Genomic DNA, 27,332 nt, shown 5'->3' on the forward strand with positions numbered 1-27,332 from the left:
TACTTTCACAGGCATCTCCAAAAACATCTCAACTCTGGTATTCATTTGATTATAAATGTTATGCATAATGTTTGGTTATTTAAATGACTTTGGTGAGTTTGAGCAGTTTGGACAACATGCGATGGTTGGATTACAAACCTGTAATGAGGGTGATAAAAGGGGAAGGGAGGAGTTTGTGAGATGACAAGAAAGTAGGTGAAGCTTTATTGGAAACTAGATACAACAGTGTGCCAGTAGATGCCTCCCTTCATGCACACACACACACACACACACAGAGGGAGAGAGAGAGAGAGAGAGAGTGAGAGAGACGCACGGGTCGAAGGTCAAGCTGGCTCTCCTCTCCTCTCCAAACTGGGAGGAACTACTGCCAGGTCAGGAGGGGGTCAGGTTTTGAATGACCACAGAGGGTTTGCGGCTCAAGAATTTATTGGCTACTCAGATAACTCTGAACAGGATGTGACATCAGAAAATGCAACCTGTGGAGAACATGATCTGAGGTTTGAGTTCGCATTAAGAAGAGAAGACTGAGATTGCATGTCACATGACAATGACCTCAAGATTTAGGTGGCTTGGAGCTTCTTTTCTCAGTATGATTAAAGATACAAAGCAAAGTTCAATGAAAAATGCTTCACTGCAGGCTGCAAATTCTGTCATATTGTATCAAATATCATTTTCTCTCTTCTTAGGTTAAAGGAGAAAGACCAGAATAGCTATTGTATGGATGTTACTTTCTTTACAAAGCTGCTGGACTCAAACTTAAGTGAATAAAGCCTTTCTGGAGAGAGTTTGTGTGCCTGGCAGCACACAGTTTACCACCTGCAGCTGAAGCTGAAGCTCTTTGCAGCACCTCTACAGCTGCACTGACACCTCTGTCTCATTTCTTCACAACAACAGGCTTTACAGTTCAAAGGCATAGTCTTTTAACCTGGATTGGGTGATACTGCTTGTCAAAAGATGAGTAATGAATGACTGACACCTTTATAAACAATATGACCACAAGCTGCTGTAGTGACTTGAAGTCAGGTTTTTTTTTCTTTATCCCCTCACTCTTGCATGTTGGTGTGTTAGTGTGTGGATAAATGTGTTTTCTATTGGCACAGTCTCACAAATGAGATACACATGATGCTGGAAATAAATTATACGTGACTTGAAGATAAACCAGTTCAGCAGAAGCAGCCTACACACATGCACACAGGCTCCAGAAACCTACATAACAGTTTTACACAATTGCCCTCTTGAGCTATTAATAATCTCTATATTGATTTACAATCTTGACATATTCATAAAGTGGAAGTGCTTGCAGCATTGTTAAAAAAAAGACAATGTGTCCAAGAAGTCACTCACAGCTTGTAAACTTATACGTGCCAGAGAAATATTACCTGGAATCAATCAAAAAAATATGATGATGGCATTATGCTGTGACTTTATTAGTCTGTAACGAGCCGTTGCTCCATTAAAGCATCAACCAGTCAGTCAAAAAATATCGCTGATAGACCAATAAACGTCGGTGTGGATGTTAAACAACAAGCCGATTTGAATGTTTGTGCAGCGGAACTGTGTGGTCAGTAATAAATAACTTCCGTGTGTGTGAGTGTGTGAGTGTGTGTGTGAGAAAGAGAGAGAGTGAGCCCACTGCTGCTTCCGTGTCATGAGAAGTTTCCCCAGCCGGACGGTCCATCGCTGTCACAAAACACAAGCGTACAATGCGCGCCATTCCTGAGGAGATAACGACGCTCATTTCAGGTAAAATATACATGCATTGTTTATATGTCCGCGTGGGCTTCTTTCCCGTGGTCCTTTACGGCTTGTATGACAAAGTCCAGTTTTTAAAAGACCGCTTTGAGAAAGAGGAAGCGCAGACTCAATATGGATGACAGAGCTTTGCTTTTGTTAGATGCACCTTAACTCCGTCTTATCTCACCTGTACACACCCTGGTGCTGGTATTCCATACAAAAAAGCTGCTTAGAAAGCTAATCAAACAATGCGCAGTTTTAACATAAAAAGTGTAATTTTGTGCGTGTTGTTGTACTTTGAAATGCAAGTTGATCTCCAGCAGCAGTTCTGGGCCGAATGACTGCCAAACAACACACCCAAAACTACTGTGATATCAGGTTATATGAGTGTTTTACCTGCTGTTTTTTTGTTTAGATCTAGAAACTTTCCTCAACGATGGCTTGAAAGGGGAAAATTTGAGCAAGAAGGCAAAAGAGAGGAGGGAAGCCTTCATCAAACGGATTAAAGAGGTCAAGTTGGGGTATGTCAGCATGTACTGTAGGCCTACGTTATGCAGAACAGTGTTACAGTAATGTCTCTTAATGTTGTTTGCTGTTGGTGCAGAAATGTGAATGTTGTTAACATCCATTTACTCTCTCCACAACAGTTTCCCGCACGATTTCAAGGACAAAAGTGAGTTAGTCCTACTTGTTGTTTAATAATACTGAGTTTAAATGGGTTACAACAGTGGTTCCCAACCTAGGGGCTGGGACTCACACAAGGGGTCCTTTGAGGAATCTATGTGGTCAAAAGATGATTATCAGTTAAAAAAAAAATTCTGCTACACAAACTTTTAAAGCGTTCAGATTTTTCTCATAATGTTGCTTGTTTTTCTAATCTTTGCTCTTTGTTGTGAAATACTGTATAATTTTAACTCTTCGGCCTTTCAAAATGTGTCCAAAAAGTACAAGAAAGCGAAATCACTTCAAATGGCATGACTTAGACATGCGTTCTGTAATCACAAGAACTTTATCACAAGCGCAGCAAGTTGGGAACCACTGTATTACACAATAACATGTAGGTCACCATTACTACACAGCACCGTCTGTTTACTCCAGTAGGTGGAGATGACTCAGATGATGAGGAAGAGGTTGACAGCAACAATGACAGTGGGTCGCTGCTTTCGGAGCGCACAGACAAGGATGAAGAGGCTTTTGAAGGTAAGCCACAAGCACTTAGTTTTGATGTCCAAATTGACTTACTAACAAGCTAACAAGCTGTGGATGTGAAGTATTGAAAATTGCCTCTTGGCATGAAAATACACAAATCTTGGAGTCTGCTCTGTGGAGAAAGTGACTTTGAGTGGCACAATGAGGGAGACATTCCAACTGTAACTTGGCAACATACTTGGGAAGCAATTTGGGGGCATAACTGCTACTCCCACCACCTCTTTCACCCCACCCGTTTGACAGCAAGAGCATGTTTTATTGCTCTCAGCCACAGTCTGGGGACTGAAAATTACTGCCATGGCTTTAGATTTGAGAAAACACATCCCCCAATATACAGTAGCTTTAACCCTGATGCTCCTCCATGGCAACGTATGCGAGATTTTGTATTTACTTTTTTAAAATAGAGTATCAGGGAAATCCTTGTGAAATGGTGATTAGGGGTCTGGGGTTTATGGGCTGAAAGCAGCTGCCAGTTTTATGGCGGCTCTTTCACACAAAGCAACTTTGACACAGTAGTTGAACATTTGCATTGAAGTTGCACAGTGCGAGGGGGAATCTCCCCTATTGGGAGGCAAAACAGTGCTCAGTTCATGGCTTTTACTATTTATTTTAACATCCATCAACCCCATAGTCAGAAAGCCATCTGCTTATGTTTAACATTTTAAAAACAAATATAACTTTGATATATTAAAAACACTTTTAAAGGACTCAACTGTAGTTTGAATGAAGATGGGTTCATATAGATTACTAGAGCTCACTCTGTTGGATTCCCTTAACTCTTTTTCCAGGTGCCCAGCAGTCTCCACCTGTGGCAGCTCAGGACCTGACATCTGTCTTTAAGGCAGGATACTTGGAGAAACGCAGAAAGGGTGCGTGCTCTGCTAGTAAAATACACAACAGAACTACTTCCCAAAAAATGAATGGATGCAAATTTTTCACCTTCAAAGGCTATTTGTGCATCAAATGATACAAAACAACCCTCATTATAACCCAAACATTTTACTATGTACATTAAAGCACATAAAGCCCTGAAAAAGGCTGTAGCCCACACAAGACATGTGAAACACATTTTAATGTCTTTCCATAAATCATTGCTAAGATTCCTGTTGGTTTTCCCTCCACAGATCACAGCTTTTTTGGCACAGAGTGGCAGAAGAGATGGTGCGCTCTGAGCCATCATATCTTTTACTATTACGGCAGTGAGAGAGGTACTCTTATAATTCCCCTCTTCTTTTTTTTTGTCCCATGTTTGCAGCCTGAATGAATTACATGCTGCGAGAGGAAAACTTTACATGGGATTTTGCTTTTTGCTCCTCAGGATTTTGACAGTGACGCTGCTGCTGCTGCTGCTGCTGTTGTTGTGTCTGAACCACTAATGATGGTGTTTTCATTTCCTGTAAACAGACAAGCAGCAGAAGGGCGAGTTCAGTGTCGCTGGGTACAATGTCAAAATGAACAACACCTTACGGAAAGACTCGAAGAAGGACTGCTGCTTTGAAATTTCGGCTCCAGACAAGCGAGTGTATCAGGTATGCTCGACTCTGCGATGGTTCAAGAGTCATCGCTGTTCTAAATGTACCTCCAAAATTGAAAAACAAATGTGGACTTGAGATGTGCTGTGTTTAAAACTTGGCAAGGCATGTGTACATGCACTTCATTAAATCTTTATTTTTAAAACCCATTCATTCATTTGACACTGCTGCCTTTACACTACTGCCTTTGCAATGGCTCAACCTGACACGCATATTTAAGGAGTCTAAATGAGTGTTTCTAACATCCAGACTCCTCCATGCGGAACATTTTGCTATGCATAAATGCAGTATTATTTGTTTATGTTAATTAATATATGAATAACTGCATGTTGCACTGACTGCAGTTTTCATTTCTCTCCTCTTTCATCACAGTTTTGTGCGTCATCAGTGAGAGAGGCGGAGGAATGGGTGAAAGAGATAGACTTTGTTTTGAGAGGTTTGGACTGTTTCAATCATAACAACACATAATTATGCTCTATAGTGTCAGTCACACCCGCATTTGTTTCTTGATGAACGAAAATCTGAATAAAAACGAGATGTCTAAATATCATCACTGAATACTCTGCGTGTGGCTGCACAAATCAACATTTATTGTGTGTTAACATGTTTCCCTGTTTGTAGATATGACAGGCAGCATCCCAGAAGAAGAAGAGGAGGACCAGGAAATGTATGATGATGTTGGACCGATGGCTGACACAGCTGAGCCTGAAGCAATTGACGAAGACATCTATGAAGAGCTCCCAGGTCTGATCCAAACACATTTTATTACTTTGACAATCTCTACTGTCACAAATTGCATGTATCTCTTTGTTTCGTTAATTCAAAGAGTTTGTTTTCAGTCATTGCATTTCTCGCTGTCCACTAACTGGACAGAAGAACCATAATCTTTAATTCATACACTCATCTGTCAATATTGTCTTGTTTCTGCAGAGGACGACATGCCCACTCCAGTGAAGCCTCCTCCAAAGGTGGAGCCAATGAGCAAACCTGCTCCTCCTGTTGCAGGTACACAGCCCTGAAGTTTACTGTAGATCTATATATCAAGCCTGTATTGATGTGAACAGTATATTTAGTGTGTGTGTACTAACTTAACACAGATACAGATGACAGGGTGCTGTAATCAACAAATGGCTCTTCTGTCACATGTTTTTATGGTTGCGTTTGAGCAGACTCAACCATATAAGCCACAGGGAAGAAGAAGTGATATTTACAGAGGAAGTTTCTGTGAGCATGCACAACTGAAAGTTAACACAATGCTGGAAATACTTCAGCTGGTTAGCCAACTTCCTTTTTACAATATGTGACGTGTTGTGGCTCTTGCTGTGGTGCAAAAATACTATGCTAGAAATGATTTATCTCTCTAGTGTATCTGTCTGAAAATACCTGTATCATTAACCAGCCATTCCATTGAGGGTGGAACAAAACAACAAGCTTCATGAGCTTGTGTGCGCCAACTTCAGATCAATAACTTGGCTGAGGGGTGGAAACATTAGTGCAAAAGCACTCAAACTGTGACTTTACCATGGCACTGCAAATTAAACTTAACAAAGAAATAGTAAAATGTTTTTTAAAAATAGTTATTTCATTGTTTTCTGTTGAGTTCCTGGAGCTGCTTCACCTCCATCTACACAGTTTGTTTTATTATTTTCCAGTTAGCTCGTCCATGTCCTTTGCACACTGCATTGTAGAGGAAGAGTGACCATCTGAAACTAAAAAAATACACACACACTCACAAAAGTTGTGATTTTTAGTGTCTTTTGAGTATACTTCATTTTGTCACTTTTTCCAATGTGAACATACTACATACTGAAAACCTGCTCTGAATTATGATGTAGTATTGACTTGTTGGATGTGGAGTTAGTTATTGTGCTGCCTCTTCTGCCTCTGCACATGGTGCTGCCTATTCTGCTTTAGGCTCTCCACTGCCTCCTGTTGGTTCTGCTGCATACTAACAATTACTGCAGTGAACCCAAGACTTTAAGATCTCCTCCAGACATGTTTTAAGACGTGTAAAAAAAACTCTACTTGGACTAATAATCTGTGTCTGATATGGTTTTTCAACAAAAAAGTCCAGTTAACAATTCTTAAAATTGCATCTACTCCTTTTACTTTTTTGAAAAATCCAGAATCCATGAATATGCAAATATTTTTATTTTCATAAGTTTAACTACAAGACACAAGATGTTCACTGAAAAGTCTATTCTCAGTGTATGTGCACTGGAGGCTTCAAGTTTCCACTTCACACTTGTGTATATTGTGTACTGGACCAGGATTAAACTCAGATTTAAGGTGAGCACAGAGAAACTCTCTTTTTCAGCAGATGGATGTGAAAACAGTCTTCTAGTGTCAGACTCTGGACATACATCGTTGTGCAGGGTGAAGCAACATTCAAGTAAAGTGACATTAAGCAAAACACATTTTTGAGTGGAGGGGAACTTTAAAGCAGTTACTGCCAGTAGAAAATAGAGCACCTAATCTGTCATCACATACAGTATGTTCCCCTTTTTTCCATCCAGTTGACAAGAGCACAGACTACCAGAACTTCTACCAGGGCTTATGGGACTGTTCAGGAGACCACCCGGACGAACTGTCCTTCAAACGTGGAGACGCCATCTACATCCTGAGCAAGGTATGGTTGGGGAAACCCTCCTGGTCAGATGTAAAATATTGATTTGTCCCAAGCGGAATGTTTTCATGATGCATGTTAAAGCCAGATTTAGCACAAACTCAGCTGCAGTGCAAGAATTTGATAGAGGTTCTGCTGGTCCTAGACCACCTAAAGTGAGTTAGGCCCTTAGAGGAACTGGCTGTTCACATCCTTTACTGGCAGCGCCTGGCCCACCGCCTGGAGGTGGACGGCTGATGGTAAGAGGCCGACTGGGCTCGATAGCTCTGGCACTGTGATGGGGATTAGTTGTGTCACAACGGAAACTGTTTTAGTGCTGTTGGCGGAGGCTGGACTTAGCTGGCGCACAGCACCATTCCATCACTTCCATCTGGACTGTTTCAGCACGCTGCCGCCGCTGCCATGCCAGGCAGCAAGCAGCCCTCAGCCCACACACCTCTCAGACGTCTCTCTCACCTCGCCAAATAGGAATGTGTGTTCTCAGGAAACCCAAAGCTCAGTCTGCCACTCTATTCAGAGCAGGTGAGGACGTGTAGTGGACGCACAATTTCCGAGGCTTGTCGGCTAGGCGTGGGTGCCAGGTGTGGAGAACTGAGAGGCCGTTCTTTACCTTAATTATGTAACCACACAGGAGCCCTTTTGTGCTCAACTGGATCATATGAACACAGAATTGGATTTTGTTGTGATACGTTTAACAAGCTTGTTTTTGAACATCGCACAGCAAATAAGTCAAGGAATTTAATACTTTTACAGATGCGTGTCGACCCTGTGGTTTCTGTTTAAAAAAACTTGTGAAATGTGCACCATCTAGGTTGGCTATATTTCCTTTGGTTTCTATGGAGCATGCAGTCAATTGAGGCATACTGTTGTCAACTGGCCAGGTCCTTTTTTAAATTCAAGCCTGCCATCTAGTGGTGCCCAAAAGCCATGAAGATTTAAAAACATACTCTGACAGTCAGATGCTGTATGTGCAGTCCATTATCCAAAATTACACAAAGAAAATGTTTAAAATAAAAATATTCCATTTATTAATTAAGATACACCGAGAAACATTTGGTTCTCATTTATTATTATTAATTATCTTGACACTTTATGATTATATATATTGATATATTATATGCAACTAATGATTATTTTTGTTAAATGATTAATTAAAGTGGATTATTTTTCCAATTGATTGATTAATTGTTTTGCCTTTTAAAATGTGAAAAATGGCCAAATTTCCCAGTGTGTCCAAAATACAAAGATATTCAGTTTACAATGATATAAAACAGAGAAAAGCAGCAAATCCTTAAATTTTCAGAGCTGGAACCTGTAAATGTTTGGCATTTTTGTTAGATAAATGACTTGAATGAAGACTCATCAAAATTGTCAATTTTCTGTTAATTAACCAACTGATTAAATGAATCAGCACTAGTGTTAAGAAGCAAATGCACAAAGCAGACAGACCTATCAATGCTCATTGGCCAAATGCCTGTTTATTACTCTCTCTTCGTGCGTGGAAAAGGACCAAGAATCAAGTTGCCCTTTCACTCAGACTAGGAGTGCCATTAGCTGAAACCTTGGTGTTGGGGGTTGTGGCCTGCTGCGAGGGCAATGACCATAAAACCTGTCTGGACTGCAGCAGCCAGCTGCAGCTTAAGGGACAGCCGACTCCTTCCTCCCCCATTCTCCTTTCTCCATCTTCCTTGCATCCCTCCCCCATTCCACAGCCCAGAAATAGCTGTAGTGTTACAGCTGCAAGACCCCCCAGTCAGGCCTGGGTGTAGATTATAGGGGCCTGAGTGAGGGCGAGGGAGTGTGTTGTCCCCCCCCCCCTCCCCACAGTAACAGCACATAAAACTAATCGAGAAATGTATCATCTCACTTAACTTAAGTGGCTTGATGGGTTGATAAAGTGTAAACACTGTCTAAACATAATGCCGCTGCTGTCACTGTCGTTATTGAGCCCGCAGATCTTTTCACCTTATCACTTGTGTTGCGATTTGTGCTCGTAAACTGATGTATCAGCTGTGGAGCGTTTCAGTTTGTAGAACTACATGTAGTAAAATTACGGGGCAGTGGTATTAGCCAGCTTAGACTATTGTGCGTTAATGTGTGTGTGGTCACAGTGTGTGGCGTCATTAGTCTTCTGCAGGTCCGTATGCGTGTTCTCATGTTGTGTCCCGCACTCACTCAAGCTTGACTTATTTGTCAGCCAGAACTGCACAATGAGGTGTTGCTGTTTTCAAAGACTAGCTGCAGGAAGTCATAATGTGTGCACACACTCGGTCTCGCACCCTCTTACACACACCTCATGTCAGTCTGCTACATTATCCCCCAGGGGCTTGTGACGAAATGTCATTTTCATTATGTGATACATTAATGAAATGGATATGACATTTTCTGTTTGTTTCTTGCAGTGATGTGCATATAAAGTTTAATTTGCTGGTAATAACTCAGCCACACTAATTACTTTTTACTGTATTCACAACATCGTCTGACTATAGAGTTGTGATGGGGAAAATAGGCCAAGTTAACTTTTCTTTGACCATTTTTGCCTGACATGATAAATGACCCATCAGCAGATGACTGTCAATGTTAGCTATTACTATTGTTATTGTGATCTTCCTGTTTCTAGTACTACCATGTGATCACATCCATTACTCTCTCCTGGGAATAACTGGACACAGATGTGGTCTCTCCTTGTCCCTGATTTTTGGTTTGAAACATTGTGCAGGTTCCGCTTGCTTCAGCCTTGGCAAAGCGTACTCTCCAGTGTTGATTCATGTCCCGGGAAGACTTTGATGTGAGGTCGGGCTCTTGGTCAAAGAGAGAGAGAGGGGTATTCTCCTCTTGTCTCAGATCTCTCCTCGCAGTGTCCTCCTCACATCTCAGCATGCTGACAGCCATTTGGAGCTATTACTTGTCACGCTGTGACAGATTTATATGTGATGTGCTCTGCACACACTGAGGGTTTTGTGTGGACTGGAGGAAAGTGTGTGCAGTCTCAAAACCGACAAACAGGACAGAGAACAGAAAATGTAAAGTTGTTGATGGGACGTAGGCGTTGTTTTGGAGTGAAAGGAAAACAGTGGAGTTTTTTGTGAATAGATAACAGATAATGGTGGCAAGAAACATGTCATTTGTTCTGGTGGGGTTTCTTAGATGTCCTGTCCAAGGATTTAATTTTTAAAATGACAAAACTGCCCATCACAATTTACCAAAGCCAAAGGTGATGTCATCAAATTACCTGTTTTGTCAGAAAACACTCAAAAAATTCCAGAAAACATTCAGTTTGTGCATGAAACATGAAAAATAATGAAAAATGCCCAACAAAATTCCCCAAAATTTAAGGTGACATCTTTATATTGCTTCTTTTGTCTGACCAAAAGTTCAAAATCTAAATAGATACAATGATATAAAACAGGGAAGGAAAAATACTTTAACAACAATAAAATAGTTGATTGTTTTTCTGTCAGTTGTGTCTTTTGTGTTTTGTTTTGTTTTGTTTTTTTGAACCCACTCTCATCTCTCTTCATGGTTTTGCTTCTCTTGTTTCCAGGAGTACCAGAACTTTGGCTGGTGGATCGGAGAGAGGGATGGAAATATAGGAATCGTCCCCAAAGACTACCTGATGGAGCTGTATGCTTTATAAATGCACCCACGTAAGTAGCTGTTTTATTTTGTTACACTTGGTTGCTGAGTTCAAAACTACCATGTCGAAATACACACCTGGAATAAATCCACTATATTTTAACTCTTATTTTTTTGTTTCATTTTTCAGGAACATTTCCTCCCATATCCACTGTCTGAGACTGATGGATACAAATATTTTCATATGACTAAAAACATGTTTAAGAGGATTTTTTTTAATATATCCACACTTTGCACTGCTTCTTTGTATTTATTTTCTATGGAAATTACATTTTTTTCCCACCATTTCATGTTCTGGTTTTGGGAAATTTGGTATTTGCAACTGGCGTTATGAATAAAAATTCAAACAAATCTGTTGTACCAGAGCATTTTTTATTATATAACCTGCTAATTAAGCCACAAGGTGGCAATAGAGTCTCTTTAAAGGTCATAGATCTTTGCTACGGAGATGCTCAAGGCAGAAATACCAAGTGCCAGTTTTTTTTCGCCTTGGGGAACAATCTTGAAATGATGTTGATGACTAAATTAACATTACATGCCTCCTGTAATGTGCTGTGTAGCTCAAATCAGGCGATTGTCAATATTAAAAACAGCCAACACAGTAATTACGTGTGCACAGCCTCCTGCATGAATGAAAATGTATTTATTTTTAAAAATGAGTTTATTCATCTGGTCAGCACTTTTGTGCTGAGCTTCAAAGGGACACTGGGTTTCTTTTTATGGCACCTGAGAGACTTTGCTGGGCAGAAGATCACAGCATGGCAGATGGTTGGCTGTGCTGCGTGCCTGAGTGAAACGGCTGAGGTGCACTAATAAGACAGCCACCCACACGGATAGCGGGGATGCTTATCGCCCTCTGAGGGGCCGTTTGACAGCAGGCGATGTGGTGTTTTCTGGCCATATCCCACCGAGGTTACATACAGTACATACTGTACATATCTTTTTACAGTCTCCTCACTAAAATGCCAAAGTTACCCCACAGTTTTATCTATTGGGGGGTAACAGACTCCTTTTTGGTGTGCTGCAGACAAAGGGACCTTGTCAAGGTTTTCTCAAGGTTGCGTTGAAAATGGGGAAGAAAATGCGTTCATTAACCAATAACTCACTGTATCTTTCTCTCCCTCTTCCCTCTATTTTTTCCTTGCTCCTGTCTCTCTGTTTTGTTCCTCTTGAGTGATGAGCCAGTCCTCTGTCCTCTGGGTGACATTCAAAGCCGACATAAATCCTGCTCTTTACAGTATAGTGCAGCAATAAACCCTCTCTGCTAATTGGAGACGTAATGAATTACCATAATTAGTTATTGAATATACTACATTGGATGTAGAGAGGAAATGCTTTGTTTTAGGCCAGGAAATGGATGTAGTGGAACAATAACATCTCTGCAACGTTCCCGACAATGATCTCAGTCTGCATAATTAAATAATTTAGGCAGATTATGAAACACTTTGACATGTTTTGATGGTGATGTTGAATTGTGGATTTAATTCCTGAAAAAATATTTCTTCACTGCTGACATGGTTTGGTATTTCCCCTAAGAGTCCTCCTTTTAATGTTTGGCTATGGGGTTAGGTTGCCAAAGGCAAGTAAGGCTAAATATTGCCTCTCATTTTTATGTGCCAATAAAGGATTTCCTTAATGGATGTCAACTACACCCCCATCCCCCCTTTAGATTTGGACAGCCATATCCTCAGAATATACAGGTTCTTTTATTGCAATTTAACATAAAGATATAATGTTTCATAGATAAATGCCACTGTGCCATTAATCTATCGAGCACTAAATTACACTAATGATACTAGAATATCACTAATTAATACCTGCAACCATAAAGATACACTTTTACCAGCCAAATATATATAGATTGACCTACTGAGTAACAATAAATAACATTGGATTTGCTGAGAAAGATGATGGAAATATAAAACAAATTTCCCTTCAGGACAGAATACATTCATAGTCATTTTATAATGATGGCTCAAAGCTAATGTATATTAATTCTGATACATCCCATCAACTATAACATACATGTGTTTGATTTTATCAGCACTTTGATGTCTGTCAACTTTTCATCTATGCACCAGGACAATATCAGTACACTAATGTCGCTGATGCTTATCTGCTCGTCTTTGTTGAGCAATACCATCCCCATTTCATACCATCACCCCTGGGATTGGCGAGAAAGCTAAAGACTTGATCTATACCACTTTAGAGAGAGGTAATCTTGATCAAGCTGTCAGCTGTTTCTGCTGCTCTTTAACCAGGTCACTCAGTCATAGATCACCGCACAGCTTCATAGAGAGTTTCTGTCAGGAATAACACAGCCTTATTTATGTGGTATCCCCTGGCATTTTGCAGGAAATGTATTACCTCTCCAACTGGCCCTCTGTCAGCATTCCATTAAGGCCTCTCCCCTGGTCTAAATCCTTAAATCTGAAATAGACACTTTTTAAATGCAAGTCACTCTTAATTGAGGTCAGTTTCTGTTAACATAACTCATGGCAGCTGACAAATTAAGGTTTCCTCAGCTGGCTTATGACATTACGAGAAGACACGGTGTGTTTAAAGTGAACACTAACGAAGATCATGACAGGCTGCTCTGGAAATTCATATTTTCGGAATTTTAGGCTTTGCAAGATTTTCACTTTATTTTAGTGGTTTTCCAATATCTAATGTGTGATATTATGAGCTCCAGACCAAGGTTAGTGGCAGGCTAGTAAATATAGGTCTAGACGGGTCATTTATTACAACCGCCACACCCACCTCTCTCACATGTTGTCAGTGTCTGTTCTTACTTCTTGTTTAATTGCCTTCTGGGAGCTGCAGACAGTTATGTCTTGTGAAGATCTGTATATCTCAGAAAGGCATGGGGAGACACAAGTGGCTCCACTGTCTGAAGAAAAAGATTAAATAAAAAAACTCTAAAACCTCACCATCAACCAGCCGGAGGATGCTAAGTTAAGCCTTGGACACCATTGCATCTAAGGCGATATTTTACGCTGATGAAGCTGTTATTGCTGTAGAGGGGCTTGTCATCTCTCTTGCTTACTGTATACTTCACTGTTACAAACAGGTCTCATGTTCCTGGGCGTGGGTTTGGTGGTCCGGGGCTGTCATGCCAGGCAGAGCTATGTGCTGACATGTCACTCAAGATAAATCAGACTTATTAAAGTGACAGGTGTTTGTCTACCTGCTATAAACATCACCCACGCCTCACTCCTGCTCCATCTCCTTGCAGATTATTTACAAGGTTCCAGCCTCCGTACTCTGGCCCTGTTTACTCTCTGGTTCGGGGGCTCTAATATCAGGTCAGTGCTCCTCCACTGATTTACTCTACTAGTTAGTGAGGTGAGTAATGACCCCGGATGGTCAGGGAGGGTAGTTTGCAATCAGGGGAGGTCAGAGATGCGACTGATGCTCTAACTGTAATTACAGCCCTCTCCTCACTGAACACCTTACACCTCACTGCAGTTGACTGCCTGCCAGTCCTTTGCAAGCTGATCACTCCTCTCTGACCCCCCACAGAGTTAGATGCCCCTCGTTGTAATGACCTCACATTCTAGGTGAGGTCCCATCTCGGTGTCAGCTCTTATATATAGAAGCTTTTTCTGTAAGATGGCCCCTGACATAGGAAGTAAAGGTATGAAGATTGAGTTACAGGGAGCTAACTGAGCCACTGGATAGCAGATTGCTGCCATCACTCCCATTTAATGTCAGCTTTGGTATGTATCCAAGCACAGGTCCTGCCAAGCTAACCTGTGCTAATTTAGTGCCAAAGGAACACATGGAGCTGTACAGAGTGCACATGCACACGGTAAACAGAGTAACATAGACACCTCATAAAAAAAGATTTAAACTTAGAGCCTAAATCATCACCACAAACATTAAAGTAGCTGATATTTTAAGATAAATGCCAGATGACTTATATATTGTAAACTGTATTTACATTTAATTTCTCTATTGTTAGTTTCAACTTGTTACCACTGCTCCTTTTTTATCAGTGCAGCTGGCGACTGTTTCTCTTCACGTATGAAATGTTTTTGCAGTTTTGACTGATGCGCTTACAATTTAGTCACAGGGAATTTGGCCTCTTTGGCATCCTGGAAGTTGCCTCATGTTGCTTAAAGAACTCAGCAACTGTAAGTGCTGATAGCCAGACTTGTTATATTGTAAATGGTTGTTGCTAACTGATATTCAGCTTTTTGAAACTGAAAGCAAGCACACATGTAGATAGAAAGGGCATCAGCTAGTCAAATTTTATTTGTATAGCCAAATATCACAAATTTGCCTCTGGGGTTTTACAACCTGTACAGCAATACGTCCTCTGTCTTTAGACGGACAGACATGCGATAGATGACATGTGTATGGACTAGGAAAGCAAATTACAGAAACACAGCATGGGCAAATAGGATAACAAAATTATAGATGGATTGATACATACATGAAGAATCTGATCAGGAGGAGCTGCAGGAGTGCTTATACTGCACTATATAGCACCTTGAATTGCCTTTGTGCATGTGCTATATGAATGTTAAAATGTTAAAAGCTTCACATTGGAGAAAATGTAAGGAAATCATGCTAAATATTATAAACATAACATAAATAATCAAATCTTTAAGATCTGCTTACTAGTTCGCCAAGCTTTCAACCTTCCACAACTACAGTAGGTCACATGATGACACCTAAACCAGCTCCATTTTGCTTGATATGTGGTTGAAATGCTTGGATAAACATGCTGCTGAGGTATTAGGTATGTTCAAAACCCCAAGTTTAAACATGTTGGATCCAGGACTTAATGTGTATTAACCTACATTGGCAGAAGTTCAGACATTCTGGTTTGGCAGTCCACATCATTTTATGTGCATATTAATGAATTTGACATAGGCCTATTAACATACTATGAATGATAATCATGTGAATTTAGGATACTCATTACATATGTATTACATGAATAGCAGGTGGGGTAATTTGAGTAATTTGTGGCTATATGCAGACACTGGGATGATGGACGGTGTCTGGAGAAGACAAGCTGAGCTGGCCAGTGGATCTACTGCAGAGTAAGGAGAATTTAGGCTCATCATAAAAGATTTCTCCTTGCCTCTTATTTCACTCGGACATTTTTATGTTTTTTTTATTTTCTACCTCATTGCAGCCGTGAGCTGCCTGCTGATTTACACACACTGGCAGCAAAGCACAGAGGCCTCGAGAGACGGTGCCCTCTACCCCTCCATTTTTTCCCCCCTTGTTTCTCCACCCTCTGTCGTCCTCTCACTGCCACCATGCACCGGGCGTCGCTCCATCCGCTAAACAGGGTCTGACCAAAGAGCTCCCCCTCTACTCGTTCCTCATCTCTAACAAGACATTAGTCTGGAGGGGTTGTTATTCATACATGATCTCGTGACACACATAGGGGCTGCTCCCCTGTGTCAAGACAGAAATTCATATAAGGATGAGCAAAAGGTATCATAGACACTGAAGCTATTTTACAATGCTCACATTTCATTGCACAGTTGCAGTATTGTTTGAGCTCACAGCAGCCTTTATTGTTTGTACAATATGAACATGACGATATGTATGGATTAATGAATATTGGGAATATATACAAATATATACAGTAAGTACGGACTGAATCTGAACACAAGGCCCTTCCTTCTCATCCATCTCTTTTTGGCTGCATGCTCCAAAGGGAACATATCTGACTTTATACAGCATATTATTTCAGGAAATTATAAAGCAGTGAATTCAGCTTCCTTTTTGCCCCTAAGGCCATGTGTTGAAAGCAGAGGAGCTGCTTTCACGCTGATCAGCCCTGATTCCAGGGGACGAGAAGCTGTTGCTCGCCTTGGTACAGTGATCACGCCCGTTCCCAGTAATTGCTACATCCATGCACCAAAAAGGCGACAGCATGTGGAGGGGAAATAGCAGGTATAGCCATGCAGAACCAAGGAAAGGTACCAGGGCTGTTGGGTTTGATGAATGATGGATAGCTCTTATGCTGCTCATTTCCATCTCTGACAATTGAGTGATGGGGAAAAAATATTTCAGCCTTGAGAAATGACTGGAAAGTTGTTGTTTTTTTCAGCAGATTGAGGCAGGTATTAGGAGAGGATTGGCCTTTGAGCACGCACACACACAAATACACAGATACACACTGACAAACAGGCAAGCTACAAGGACAGATGTAATGTCTGAAAATCCTTTCTTTTGGCTCTAAGGTCGTGGATATTTTGTGGCCCTCAGTAAATCAGTATTGGCATGATATGTGCAAGACCTTGAAAAATGTTCAGAGATGAGACATATGTTATTAACAATTCAATTAATCCAAGACCTCCAGATCATCTATGTGGCCCCTTCATCTGGCCCAAGTGAAAGTGATTATCTTGCTGTATAACAAGCTACACATCAGTATTGTCAGCCTGTGCCATTTTCATATGACTGTTGTTGGTGTATAATTCTGGCATCATTCCTTCGATCTCATCCTCTGTCTATTGGCAGTGCAGCTGGGCCTCTTTGATATCGACTCATCCTGGTTCCACAGAGTTGCAGTCACAGAGATTTAATATCTCGAGTGGTGTTGAACTCCTATTGCTACTAATGGATTCTGTATAATGTGGCACTTAAAATGCATGAGCAGCCTCTGACTTATCTGTAATTTGCCTCCACTGGAGCATATCTCCCTCAATACTTCCATTTGTTTTTGGCTCTGTGCAGTCAGCTTTTGTAGAGGAACTCTGATTGGGATTTCATATTTGTTATGTTCGACGTTTGAACATTTTGGTTGTTTCCAAAACATTAAAATGGATTTTTTTTGCTTTTGGGATTCTGTGTTAATTACACAACAGAGAGAAAAGTAAGTCAAGCATGAGATCACAGACATGAGGTAGGCTTTATTTGAGCTGTCATGGCAGAAAGACGTGCTGACTTGGGCTCAGGCAGATGGGCATCTCCCAAAGGGGCCATTTTCCTTTATTTCATCTTCTACTGTTTTATGTGTCAAACAATAAGCATACTAACTAGATTAAGCAGAGCTAAGGCATTTGTGGAAATAAAAATGTGATTTTATCTTGTGTACTTTTTTGTATAAAAGTTAAAATCAGCTCAACTAACCCTAAAAACAGAGTGATTTTACCTTCTCACTGTGTTTTTACTCCATTTGACCTCTTTGGGGTCATGCAACATGGAGCAGGGAGCTGTGAGCCAATCGATCTGATGGGTTTAAATGTGTCAGTGTTGTCATGGCAGCAGAGCAGAGCCACACTGACAAGCTAGGCTACAGTGGCTCAAGGTTAACAGCCAATGGACCAGAGTCACAGACCATTAAAAGAGGAGTCAATACTGCTGGAGAGGTCAGACTAAAACCAGCAATACAAACGTTTCAATCCACAGGACTTTGAACAAGAAACAAGGCTTTAATGTTGCAGAGATCTGTTAGCAAAGTGTTAAACCTTGTGAGGGAAAGTCACAGACACATGCATACACTTAACCTATAGACAACAGACTTTTTCTTGTTAACTCTTGTTAGCTAATGCAGATGAACCCAAAGCACCCATCACCACTCTCAAAAATTCGGACCAGAAACCAAAAAGAAGATCTATAAAAGTTTTCATTATTTGGATTTTTCGTATTTTATTAATTCAGTTCATTGTTAATTTATACCTTCTGTAAATTTTATCTTTCTCATATTGAGGTCTCAATGATGCTTCAAGGTCTTCTTCACACCACCAGAAGAATAACAAGAATAAGACTAATGTAATATATTATATACATAGAATAATAAAAAGAATAATGGCAAACGTTGTGAGAGACAATTTAGATAAGGTTGCTGAGTGTAAAACAAAATGTAGGTGACATTTCCATGTATTATAGATAGATGTCTGGCAAGCTGACAGCAGTAGGGCAGCAAATGAGATATTTCTAGTGATAGTCACTGAGAAATAACTGCCAGATGACTCACACAATAGTCTTGCAAAGTGAAATATAAGTGAAAGTGAAAGAGTTTGGACTGAATAGATCACCTTTCAATAGCATCTTTCATGAAATGACTCTCATAATATTGTAATATAACCCTCTGAGAATGTTCTGTCAAGCAGGACAAATAACACATTGCTATTAGAGAACATTATCAGTACACATTCGTGTGTTTTCTGGATGTATTGGATGCATATGTCTCTTTTAAGAATATACAGCTAAAGCTTCAGAGTGTGTGTGTAGAGGTGCAGGGTAATACTGCCCTACACATTTAAGCGATGACAAAGTGTGGCTGCGTATGAACACATTTACACCCACAAATCTTAAGGGAAGACGTCCCACACCCAATTTGAGTTTGTGGGTTTTCCTGCTGTCCAGGACGTTCTGCTGCTCAGAGCAGAGCAGGTCTGAGGTGATGTCACCCCTCCGGTCCCCGCAACACGAGCCTATTGTCTGAATTCATGATGAATATCACAACCGCTGCAGAGACAGAACTGATCTAATTAGCTGTGCTCATATGTCAGACTACCATCATTCTATTTAGTGGTCATTACCTCTGCATAAGTATGGTGCTGCTCACTGTGGGAGCATATGTATACGGTCAGCTCGTGCACACACACACTTGCTCAAACACACAGAGAGGCGAGACTGTTGAGAACAGGCTGATACAAATACAAAGTGAGAGAGACAGAAATAGAGAGGTGGCTTGTCAGTGCAGCTGGCATTTTGTTCAGCAGGGAGCAATGTAGCCTGTCTACGTGGTAGTCCTCTCAGACAGGAGCGAGTCCATCGGGATCCCACAGGACCTCCTACCAGCCACATACCTGACAGGGGGGGATGTCTGAAAACTCTGCAGAGACCCTATTACACATGTCACACTGCTAAGCACTGCAGTGGCCACCAGATGACAAGCTTCCCACACCTTACACTTTATTAGGAGAGTGGGTTCAACCACAGAGAGATGTTAGGTCGGCACTGGCTAAGATATTACATTGTTATCTGCACATATTTGGCAAATTCTATCTTGTGACTGATCATAATTCATGATACTTCTGATAAGTTTGTGTATGAAGTCAATATAGACAGTTATAATATAGGATAATATATAGCATAAGTGACTACACAAAACAGATGGATGTACCAACACTGCCATCTTCAGGCAAATTGTTGCTACCACCTTAAAGCTGCACAAACAGGACATACAAGTAAACAACACATTAAGGATATACAATAGGTGCAATGTATTACTATTTACTGTACATGTTTAAAACTGAAATACTTCAATTACAACATAATATGCTACATTTTTACTATTGAAAAAATTAAGAGCAACTACATAGTGAAAAGTGCAGTATGACAGGGTAACAGGCAACTTTTTTCTTCACAGGTCCAAAACATTGTCCAGGATGTTGCGTAGACTCCAAAATTTCTGACAATGATATGATGGTGATGTTTTCATGTGGAATCAGATGAGCAGCTGAGGGTTTCCTCCTGGCTGGTTCCCACAAAGTCAAGTGAAGCTGTACTCTCTGCTTTGTTTGTTGCCAAATCTTTCATCTGGGGCTCTGCATCTCTGCACTCTAAAAACACGCTAAAAACAGACACAAGAATTGGGGGGAAATTGGGGAGATAAGAGAGTTTTGGTGTGAGGTATCACATGCAGTAAGTAGGATGATAGGCAGACATTTACCTAAGCTGTTTATACTAGGAATTTACCCAACTAATCCTATTATCCAAAAAAGAAAGAAAGCTTTAATTACAGTAATATGTGCTTCCCCCATGCTAAGCGTCTCATAGCTTTGTCATGGAAAAATATAAGGAGTCTGCGCTTTGGCGAGTGGCTCTAGGAGATGTCTTCCTGCCTCTCAATGGAGAAAATCATTTATATCCTTAAAGGTAAAAAGGAGGCCTTTGATTATATTTGTACATTTATACTTTATGGAAAATGAAGATATGTTTGAAGCATTACAAGAGGCTGATGAAAGGGGAAATGTAAGTGGTGAATTGCTGGCTATGAACAGGAAGGAAAAGTAACCTTTTACATACGTTTTTATTTGTTCACTTATTTACTGTTTTTCTTTTCTTTTAACTTCGGTTTTCTGTTGTATACCTTCTGCCATGAGCATTTCATTATTGTATTTATTTTATTTCAGCAAAGTTTTATCAGTTTTTCTAAAATTTTATTTAATCATTTATTTATTTTAGTAATGTCATGTTGATTGTCTTTTTGTCTTCTAAATGTTGAAAATCAATAAAGACTGTTAAAAAAAAAGGAAAGGGGGAAATTACATTTTTATAAATTTAGTGAATAAGGCAAAAGGAGTTCTTACACAACCTGTACTGGAAAATAAAGAATAAAGCTAACAAAGGAAATACAAAAAGAGCTCTATATATTTATCAGGTATAGACTTTGTGATCTACTGAGGGTTTCTGTGACTTCCTCATAAGGATGTGTAAAGCTTGACATTACGATACCTGTCTGAGTCAGAGTCACAAGACATGCTGAGGTCCTTTTTCAAGTCCTCATCGAATTGAAATCTCCTGTGGCCACAGCACTGAATTGCCTGAGCCACAGAGTAATGTGTCCTTCCAGCAGCACAGGCCTCCATCTTGGACACGCTGAGCTGTGACTGAAGGAAAAGGTGCAGGCAGCTGTCAGACAACAGCAGCGGGTTTTGGAGGATCCTGGTGAATTAGGACAAAAAACAAATAAGGGATGTTGAATACAGTCTATTCTATTGCTTGTTGATGTTAAAAAAAAAAAACAGCAGCAGTGGCTCAACGCTGACACACCAGTTTTGTTATGTCTGTGCTGCAGTATGTCAAAGTTCATAAGTTTATTGATCTGCAAGATCATTCTTACTGGTCCAAAAACTTATGGAGCCCTTTCATGCGATCAGAGATCTGCTGGGCATTGTTCAGGCTGAAGAAGGGGTTCTTTGGGGGCAGCTCTGGTAGTCGTACCCTACAAAAGACACAAATACACACTAAAAATGAACCACTGGGAAGATTACAATGAACATAAGAACTGAAAGTAGATGTGTTCGGTTGCTCTGAGTCACATTAGCATTTCGAAATACAGACTTACATTAGCATTGAATTTGCTTGTAGTTTCTGCCTGAGCCATACAAACTCACTGTACCTCCTTCTCACACATGAAATCTTCTTGGTGAAGCACACGCTGTTGGTCTAAAAGAAGACACAAGTATGACAAATATTCACAGTAAGCCCGAGAATTTGATGTTAAAGATTAAAACAGCTTCCTTTTTATCGTTTTACTTACATGTAAACAAATTTCGTAGTCTATGTAAGCATGCCAGAAGTCATTCTTTTGTATCCGCGGGTCCCGCACCCAGACACCGATGACCTGCTGCATGGAGAAGGCAGGAGACACACTGAAACGCTGAACACAGTGGGTTTTGAAAAAGTGGAAGTTTTTATTAGCAGATTGAGGAAGTACAATGACAGGCATGAGAAGAATGAGGAAAGGAAAATCCCATCAAACCTCCTTCATTGCTCAGAGGAAAAAAATAAGTTGTCTCAGTTGTTTAAGACTGTACAAGAACTCAATGCCTCTGAACTTAACCATCAAATCTGTTTAAAGCTCATCAGATTTCCAGCATTTTCAGACCTACCTGATTCACCAAGTTGTCTGTTCCTTTTTTCATAGTTCAAAATTTCTTAAATTTGAATCTCAGTAACATAAAGCTAACCTGATGCTGTGCTGTACTTAGCACTGTGCCAGCACTTTTTTATTTCCACTTTTATTGTCCAGGAGCAAAGGTCAAAAAATAAAGTCACGAGACTTTTAAGAGAGATATGCTCCTCCCCAATTCTGCTGCAACAAATCAACAAAACCACCTGCTGATTACTGAATAACAGGTCTGGTATGACAGCTTGTGCCAACATGTCTATAATCACATCAACTACTGAACTTCTGTGTTTATTGCTTATTGACTTTCATATTGAGTCACTCATAACACATCATCTGTCAGTACATGTTTTTAGAAAAGCTTTCATCAGATTAGAACAGATCATTACTTTCATTGTTGTCCCTACCTCATGATTTAGGATATGACAAATGTGATGTGAAAAAAGATGAAGAGAAGAGGTTCACAAAATGTTTTTCTTTATTCACAGACTTCACAGATCCATGGTCAACAGTTACAGCAATTCAGTAGTAGGTGTGTTTTTAGGAGGTTTAAGGTTCAGCTGAGTGTCCCATAACAGTCATGGGAGATATGTCGAGTCAGGACAAAGCCATCAGGATACAGGTATTTTACACAGGCCTGTATAACTACTGGAAGACAATGCCCTTCACAATTGGACAATGCCCTTCACAATTGGACAGTCTCGTATCTAAAGTGCTACATTTAACAATCTTATTAGCCATTGTATACTGCAGGTGCACTAAAGTTATTTTCAATAGATTTACTTAAGAAATATTGTGACCTTTTGAATCATTCTGCCAAGACTTCATTTAGGGTAAAAGCACCTAATAATTATTTTTAAAACCTGAAAAAGGTTCTTGTTATAAATCAATACAGAGGAGAAAAGAACATTTGGTACATAGCAGCTGATTGGAAACATGGGCAAAATTATGCTGGGCAACAATTTTAAATAATCAACCACAAGGGTCCATACAGAGACACAGTGAGACAGTAAAAGCTGCGGCTATCAACACCTCACACAACATCTGCGTCCGAACAACAGGTCTACAATCTCTAACCAAAAGCTACATGGACTGGAGGTAAGACAGCAGTTAGTTCACTCTGCCTAAATAGTGTCGCTATACAAGATTTACTGCAGAGCACACACTAAATGACAAAAGACCCTCCCAGTGGAAGATCCTTGTAGGGAAACAGGACTATAAATACTCACTATATAACAACAAATCTTAAAAACAAAACCATTCCACAGTGATTGTGTCTGCTACATGATGACACAAGACCAAAGCTGCTACAGGTTAGTCCGACCTCAAAATCAGCCGCTCTACACAAAAGGTTAGTTTAAGCCCCAATCGCAGTCTCCACAAAGGCACGGTGACCTCATGGAGCACCGCAGGACTGAGAGCAAAAAAAAAAAAAATCCATCCCCGCTGAGGTTCTCGCACCTGCCACAATCTGACACTCCAACCTGCAGCGGAAACGTAATTTCACACAGCGTGCCTCTAATGTCAGCTGAAGGAGGAGGAGGACACTCGCCTGAGGTTAAACTAAGCTTCAGGTGAGAGCACAGCTGTTTATCAGTTCACCTCGGTAATGCGCACACACACACACATACACACACACACACTTCACTGCTCCTCATCTCCGCAGTGCCAGGTCAACTTCTGCTCGTAGAAGTCGATCACCACCTGGGGACACCTGGCGCTCGCTTCACGGGCCGGCAGCAGGGCCACGTCATCAGAGTTTTTCCTGCGGGGGAACACACAAAAAGAGACGATGCATTTAGATGACAGTAACACATGATTAATGCATTAGCTTATTGTGAAACACAGGCTAAGAATAACGAAACACATTATCTTTCATTCTGTGGTGATGACATATCCAGTTACTGTTTTCTGTACTTCAAGGGGCTTTTAAGTATTGCATTTTAATAAAGTTGGTGATTCACAATACAAATTAAACATATAATGGCCAAAATTAAAGGAACAGAGGACAGTATTTCTTAAATTTTGGGATTTTTTGTAATTTTTTTGGATTTGTAATCTCAAAGCCCAAACTGAGATTACACAAGCAATGTCACATGATTCAACTCTCCATGATTCCTAAACTGACCTTTAAAACTGCAATCGACCATCAGGTTATATATATATATATATATATATATATATATATATATATATATATAAATGTAGATAGATAGATAGATAGATAGATATTACATAAATCTGTATGGTTGAATGTGATGATACACTGATATACATTTACTGCGAAGGTATTGAAGGTGCTCTCCATAATCTGTAACTAAATAAATGTTTTATTAGGTTGTCAATGTCTTGTTTGTAAACGATATATTCACATTATACAGTCTGTAAATTACATTTTCACTGCAAAACTGACACTAGATGCTTTGCGGCTTTTACCATCATGCCAACATTTAACCACCCAACCCCTGGCATTCAGTCAAGGACACAGAAAAAGAGGAAGCACCGGAGTTACCATTTGACTAGAAACATGAGCTCTCCCTGTCTGTCTGTGGAGCCGATGATGCATTCAGGCTCGAGGTAAGTGCTGAGGTTAGTGGGTGTGTCTGGCTCCAGGACGTTACTGTCACTGTGCACGGTGCAAGCCTGCTGCTGGGACTGCATACAGGACTGCAACCAGAATGACAAGGACAAAAAAAAACAAACAAATGCAGCAGTTAGAAGAAACCACAAAGACAACACGTGTGTTAAGAGACAGTCTACATGTGGCATTTTCCACTGTACATGCCCACTGTGAGAAAAAAAGGAAATTTAAGTGCTTTCACTTTCAAAGGCATTGCAAAACAACCTTCACACGCCATTTAGTTTCATACTCAACCTCTAAAATGTAGAAACAAACATTTTTAAAAAAGTGATTCTACTTCACTACAAGGCAACTTCATTTATTTTAACAGAAAATCTGTGTTGTATCAACGTAAAACAATCCACTATTAAAAAACATCCCAATAATAGGATTTTTTTCCTCTCCTTTGTACAGATTTAGGTGTGGAAGTTCTGTGAATAACATGGAAAGAACATGCACTTCCAGACATTTCCGTTATTATATTTTCCTGCATACTCACAATTTCTGTCTCTTGTTCTGTCATTTCTTCTTTAGGAATGAACTCAGGCTCTAGCTGCTCACTTTGCTCTTCCTCATTCCCTTCAGACAGATGGGTGTTCCTCAGGAACTCTTCAATGAGTTCAGGACAGTCTAGATTGTCCTCCGGTTCCCAAGTGTTTTCTGCACTGTAAAAAAAAAAGAAAAAAAAAAAAGAAACAATATATCTTACTATCCTGCATACACAAAGAATTATACAACATAAGGGAGACACAGAGGGGGATTTGCAACATATCACTCACTCAGTGAAGCCTTTCCACTTCAGGAAGTACTCAACTCTTCCATTAGAGACTCTCCTGCGAATTATTTTTTCCACCACAAACTCCTGGACAACTGTAACGTTAGTCTCCTCAGTCTTCCTCTGTTTGGCGGTCTGCTTCTTTCTCATCCTGCCAGGATGAAGAAGCAAATGAATGGCATGTTATTACTCACAAGGAAATGAAATGTTTTTTGTTCAACCTGCTAAATGATGTCAGAAATCAACACTTTCATCTCCTTGTTGCTGATATATTTACACAACGACACCGCAGTGGTGTGCCCTTCAGACAATGAGCCATACACTTATTATAGTGCTCCACCTGCTGTTTCTTTCAGGAGCACAGCGTACTGTACTACTCCTTCAGTCCATAACGCAACACGTTACTATCTATACACGTGTATTGTGCATTCAGACAGTTTAGTTTCACCGGACAGCAGCTTTAAAACAAGTGTGAAGCGTGTCTGGCTGATGCACAAGACGGTGTAAATGAACAATATGCACGTACGCTGTCGGTGTTTACTTAATCTCGGCGGACAGCCTGCTGCGGTGCTGCTCTGCTCTGTTTGGAGCTTGTCGCAAGGAAACTACATGCACACAGCGTCCTCGGTGCAGCTCTGTGCGCAGATGTGTCGCTCGGCGTGTTTACATGAGCGAAACAACTTTTCATGAATGAGTTAAAATTAAAGATGGCCGTGGATGCTCGGAGGAAGTGGTTGCCAAGGGAAAAGGTCATGCCAGGAAAACCGGGAGGAGACGACGTGGACGCGCACAACGCCCGACCAATCAGAGAGCAGTCCGCTCGTCCGTCCCCGTCCAGTGGTCCGGAACAGCCCTGCCACCCATGGGCGTCAGCTGGGTATGGCAAGGGAATGACTGCACTTGGCATATCACACTGAGAGTAGACTGGCACCAGATCTTTCATCTTTTTTTTTTTTTTATTAATTATGTAATGAGAAACACATATGCAGCATTTATTTCGGAACAACATAAAAGCAAAAATGATATGAAGACAGATTCATGTATGTCCAGTAATTTGAAAAAAAAAACTCAACCTAGTCAGTAACCTGTAATTATAAACATCATCGATAAGTTGCCAAATAATAATTAGATGCTTCACCAATGAAGTGAGTGAAGTGAAATATAAGTACATTTACTCAAATCCTCTTCTTAAATACAATTTTGAGGTACTTAATGATTTTTTTTACGCTGCTTTTTACTTCCAAAGAAAAATGTTTTACTTTTTACTCCAATACGTTTATTTTACTATATTTAAAAGTAACTAAGTGTTTTACATATAAAACATATCATCTTATAGAAAAGTCCTTTGAGGTATGTTTGTGATATTGGGCTTTATAAATAAAATTGAGGTCTCAATATTTCTTCCACCACTGCCTATAAGCGCAACTGTGTATTTCACGGAGGTGATCTGTACTCCACCACCACTTGAACCGCACTGAGGGAACCTCCGAAAAATAGCCTCTGGAGGATTTGATTGACAGCTCCCTTTTAGCCAATGGTAACCCGCACAGCTGCTGATTGGCCAAATAAGCACCACCAACTGG

The 27,332-nt window shown here is 40.4% G+C and overlaps 3 protein-coding genes and 1 long non-coding RNA gene across 7 annotated transcripts; 1 reads left to right on the top strand and 3 right to left on the bottom strand.

Annotated features, from left to right (window-relative positions):
• The first annotated feature begins 1,541 nt into the window (after nucleotides 1–1,541).
• skap2 (src kinase associated phosphoprotein 2) lies at nucleotides 1,542–11,088 on the top strand. Of its 2 annotated transcripts, none has more exons than XM_044360455.1 (13): nucleotides 1,542–1,743; nucleotides 2,150–2,255; nucleotides 2,382–2,407; nucleotides 2,836–2,934; nucleotides 3,732–3,812; nucleotides 4,068–4,151; nucleotides 4,348–4,472; nucleotides 4,848–4,911; nucleotides 5,097–5,219; nucleotides 5,406–5,480; nucleotides 6,992–7,104; nucleotides 10,646–10,748; nucleotides 10,868–11,088. In XM_044360455.1, the coding sequence occupies exons 1-12, from the start codon at nucleotides 1,704–1,706 to the stop codon at nucleotides 10,736–10,738; spliced, it is 1,029 nt and encodes a 342-aa protein (XP_044216390.1). In that variant the 5' UTR covers nucleotides 1,542–1,703; the 3' UTR covers nucleotides 10,739–10,748; nucleotides 10,868–11,088. The 2 variants fall into 2 exon arrangements, with proteins under 2 accessions (XP_044216390.1, XP_044216389.1); XM_044360454.1 differs by having other exon boundaries at nucleotides 1,547–1,743; nucleotides 2,833–2,934.
• Nucleotides 5,497–14,722, bottom strand: LOC122988235. The gene is made up of 3 exons (XR_006404739.1): nucleotides 14,709–14,722; nucleotides 14,491–14,495; nucleotides 5,497–6,496 (listed from the first exon to the last, which is right to left on the bottom strand). It is a non-coding gene; the product is annotated as an uncharacterized LOC122988235 (long non-coding RNA).
• Nucleotides 14,723–19,083: 4,361 nt separating this feature from the next.
• snx10b (sorting nexin 10b) lies at nucleotides 19,084–22,720 on the bottom strand. Of its 2 annotated transcripts, none has more exons than XM_044359788.1 (6): nucleotides 22,338–22,720; nucleotides 21,986–22,072; nucleotides 21,791–21,891; nucleotides 21,566–21,667; nucleotides 21,178–21,387; nucleotides 19,084–20,293 (listed from the first exon to the last, which is right to left on the bottom strand). In XM_044359788.1, exons 1-6 carry the CDS (start codon nucleotides 22,368–22,370, stop codon nucleotides 20,158–20,160), a joined length of 669 nt encoding a protein of 222 aa, XP_044215723.1. In that variant the 5' UTR covers nucleotides 22,371–22,720; the 3' UTR covers nucleotides 19,084–20,157. The 2 variants fall into 2 exon arrangements, with proteins under 2 accessions (XP_044215723.1, XP_044215724.1); XM_044359789.1 differs by having other exon boundaries at nucleotides 20,121–20,282.
• Nucleotides 22,721–22,814: 94 nt separating this feature from the next.
• cbx3b (chromobox homolog 3b) lies at nucleotides 22,815–26,511 on the bottom strand. Of its 2 annotated transcripts, none has more exons than XM_044359791.1 (5): nucleotides 26,291–26,511; nucleotides 25,754–25,900; nucleotides 25,474–25,639; nucleotides 24,867–25,021; nucleotides 22,815–24,119 (listed from the first exon to the last, which is right to left on the bottom strand). In XM_044359791.1, the coding sequence occupies exons 2-5, from the start codon at nucleotides 25,897–25,899 to the stop codon at nucleotides 23,999–24,001; spliced, it is 588 nt and encodes a 195-aa protein (XP_044215726.1). In that variant the 5' UTR covers nucleotide 25,900; nucleotides 26,291–26,511; the 3' UTR covers nucleotides 22,815–23,998. The 2 variants fall into 2 exon arrangements, with proteins under 2 accessions (XP_044215726.1, XP_044215725.1); XM_044359790.1 differs by having other exon boundaries at nucleotides 26,276–26,509.
• Between the last annotated feature and the right edge of the window lie 821 nt (nucleotides 26,512–27,332).

This window comes from Thunnus albacares, chromosome 8 (assembly GCF_914725855.1).
Source record: "Thunnus albacares chromosome 8, fThuAlb1.1, whole genome shotgun sequence".
In the NCBI taxonomy this organism is placed as follows: domain Eukaryota; kingdom Metazoa; phylum Chordata; class Actinopteri; order Scombriformes; family Scombridae; genus Thunnus; species Thunnus albacares.

Excerpts from the sequence above, each read along its gene's own strand:
- skap2 (XM_044360454.1), top strand. The coding sequence starts at position 1,704 with ATGCGCGCCATTCCTGAGGAGATAACGACGCTCATTTCAG. Across the intron at positions 4,912-5,096 it reads GATAGACTTTGTTTTGAGAG|ATATGACAGGCAGCATCCCA; the intron begins GTTTGGACTGTT and ends CCCTGTTTGTAG. Across the intron at positions 5,481-6,991 it reads ACCTGCTCCTCCTGTTGCAG|TTGACAAGAGCACAGACTAC; the intron begins GTACACAGCCCT and ends TTTTCCATCCAG.
- snx10b (XM_044359788.1), bottom strand. The coding sequence starts at position 22,370 with ATGAAAAAAGGAACAGACAACTTGGTGAATCAG. Across the intron at positions 22,073-22,337 it reads CAGACAACTTGGTGAATCAG|CAGGTCATCGGTGTCTGGGT; the intron begins GTAGGTCTGAAA and ends TTCTCCATGCAG. Across the intron at positions 20,294-21,177 it reads TGTGACTCTGACTCAGACAG|CGTGTTTTTAGAGTGCAGAG; the intron begins GTATCGTAATGT and ends GTCTGTTTTTAG.
- cbx3b (XM_044359791.1), bottom strand. The coding sequence starts at position 25,899 with ATGAGAAAGAAGCAGACCGCCAAACAGAGGAAGACTGAGGAGACTAAC. Across the intron at positions 25,640-25,753 it reads AAGTGGAAAGGCTTCACTGA|TGCAGAAAACACTTGGGAAC; the intron begins GTGAGTGATATG and ends TTTTTTTTACAG. Across the intron at positions 24,120-24,866 it reads CTCATGTTTCTAGTCAAATG|GAAAAACTCTGATGACGTGG; the intron begins GTAACTCCGGTG and ends GTTCCCCCGCAG.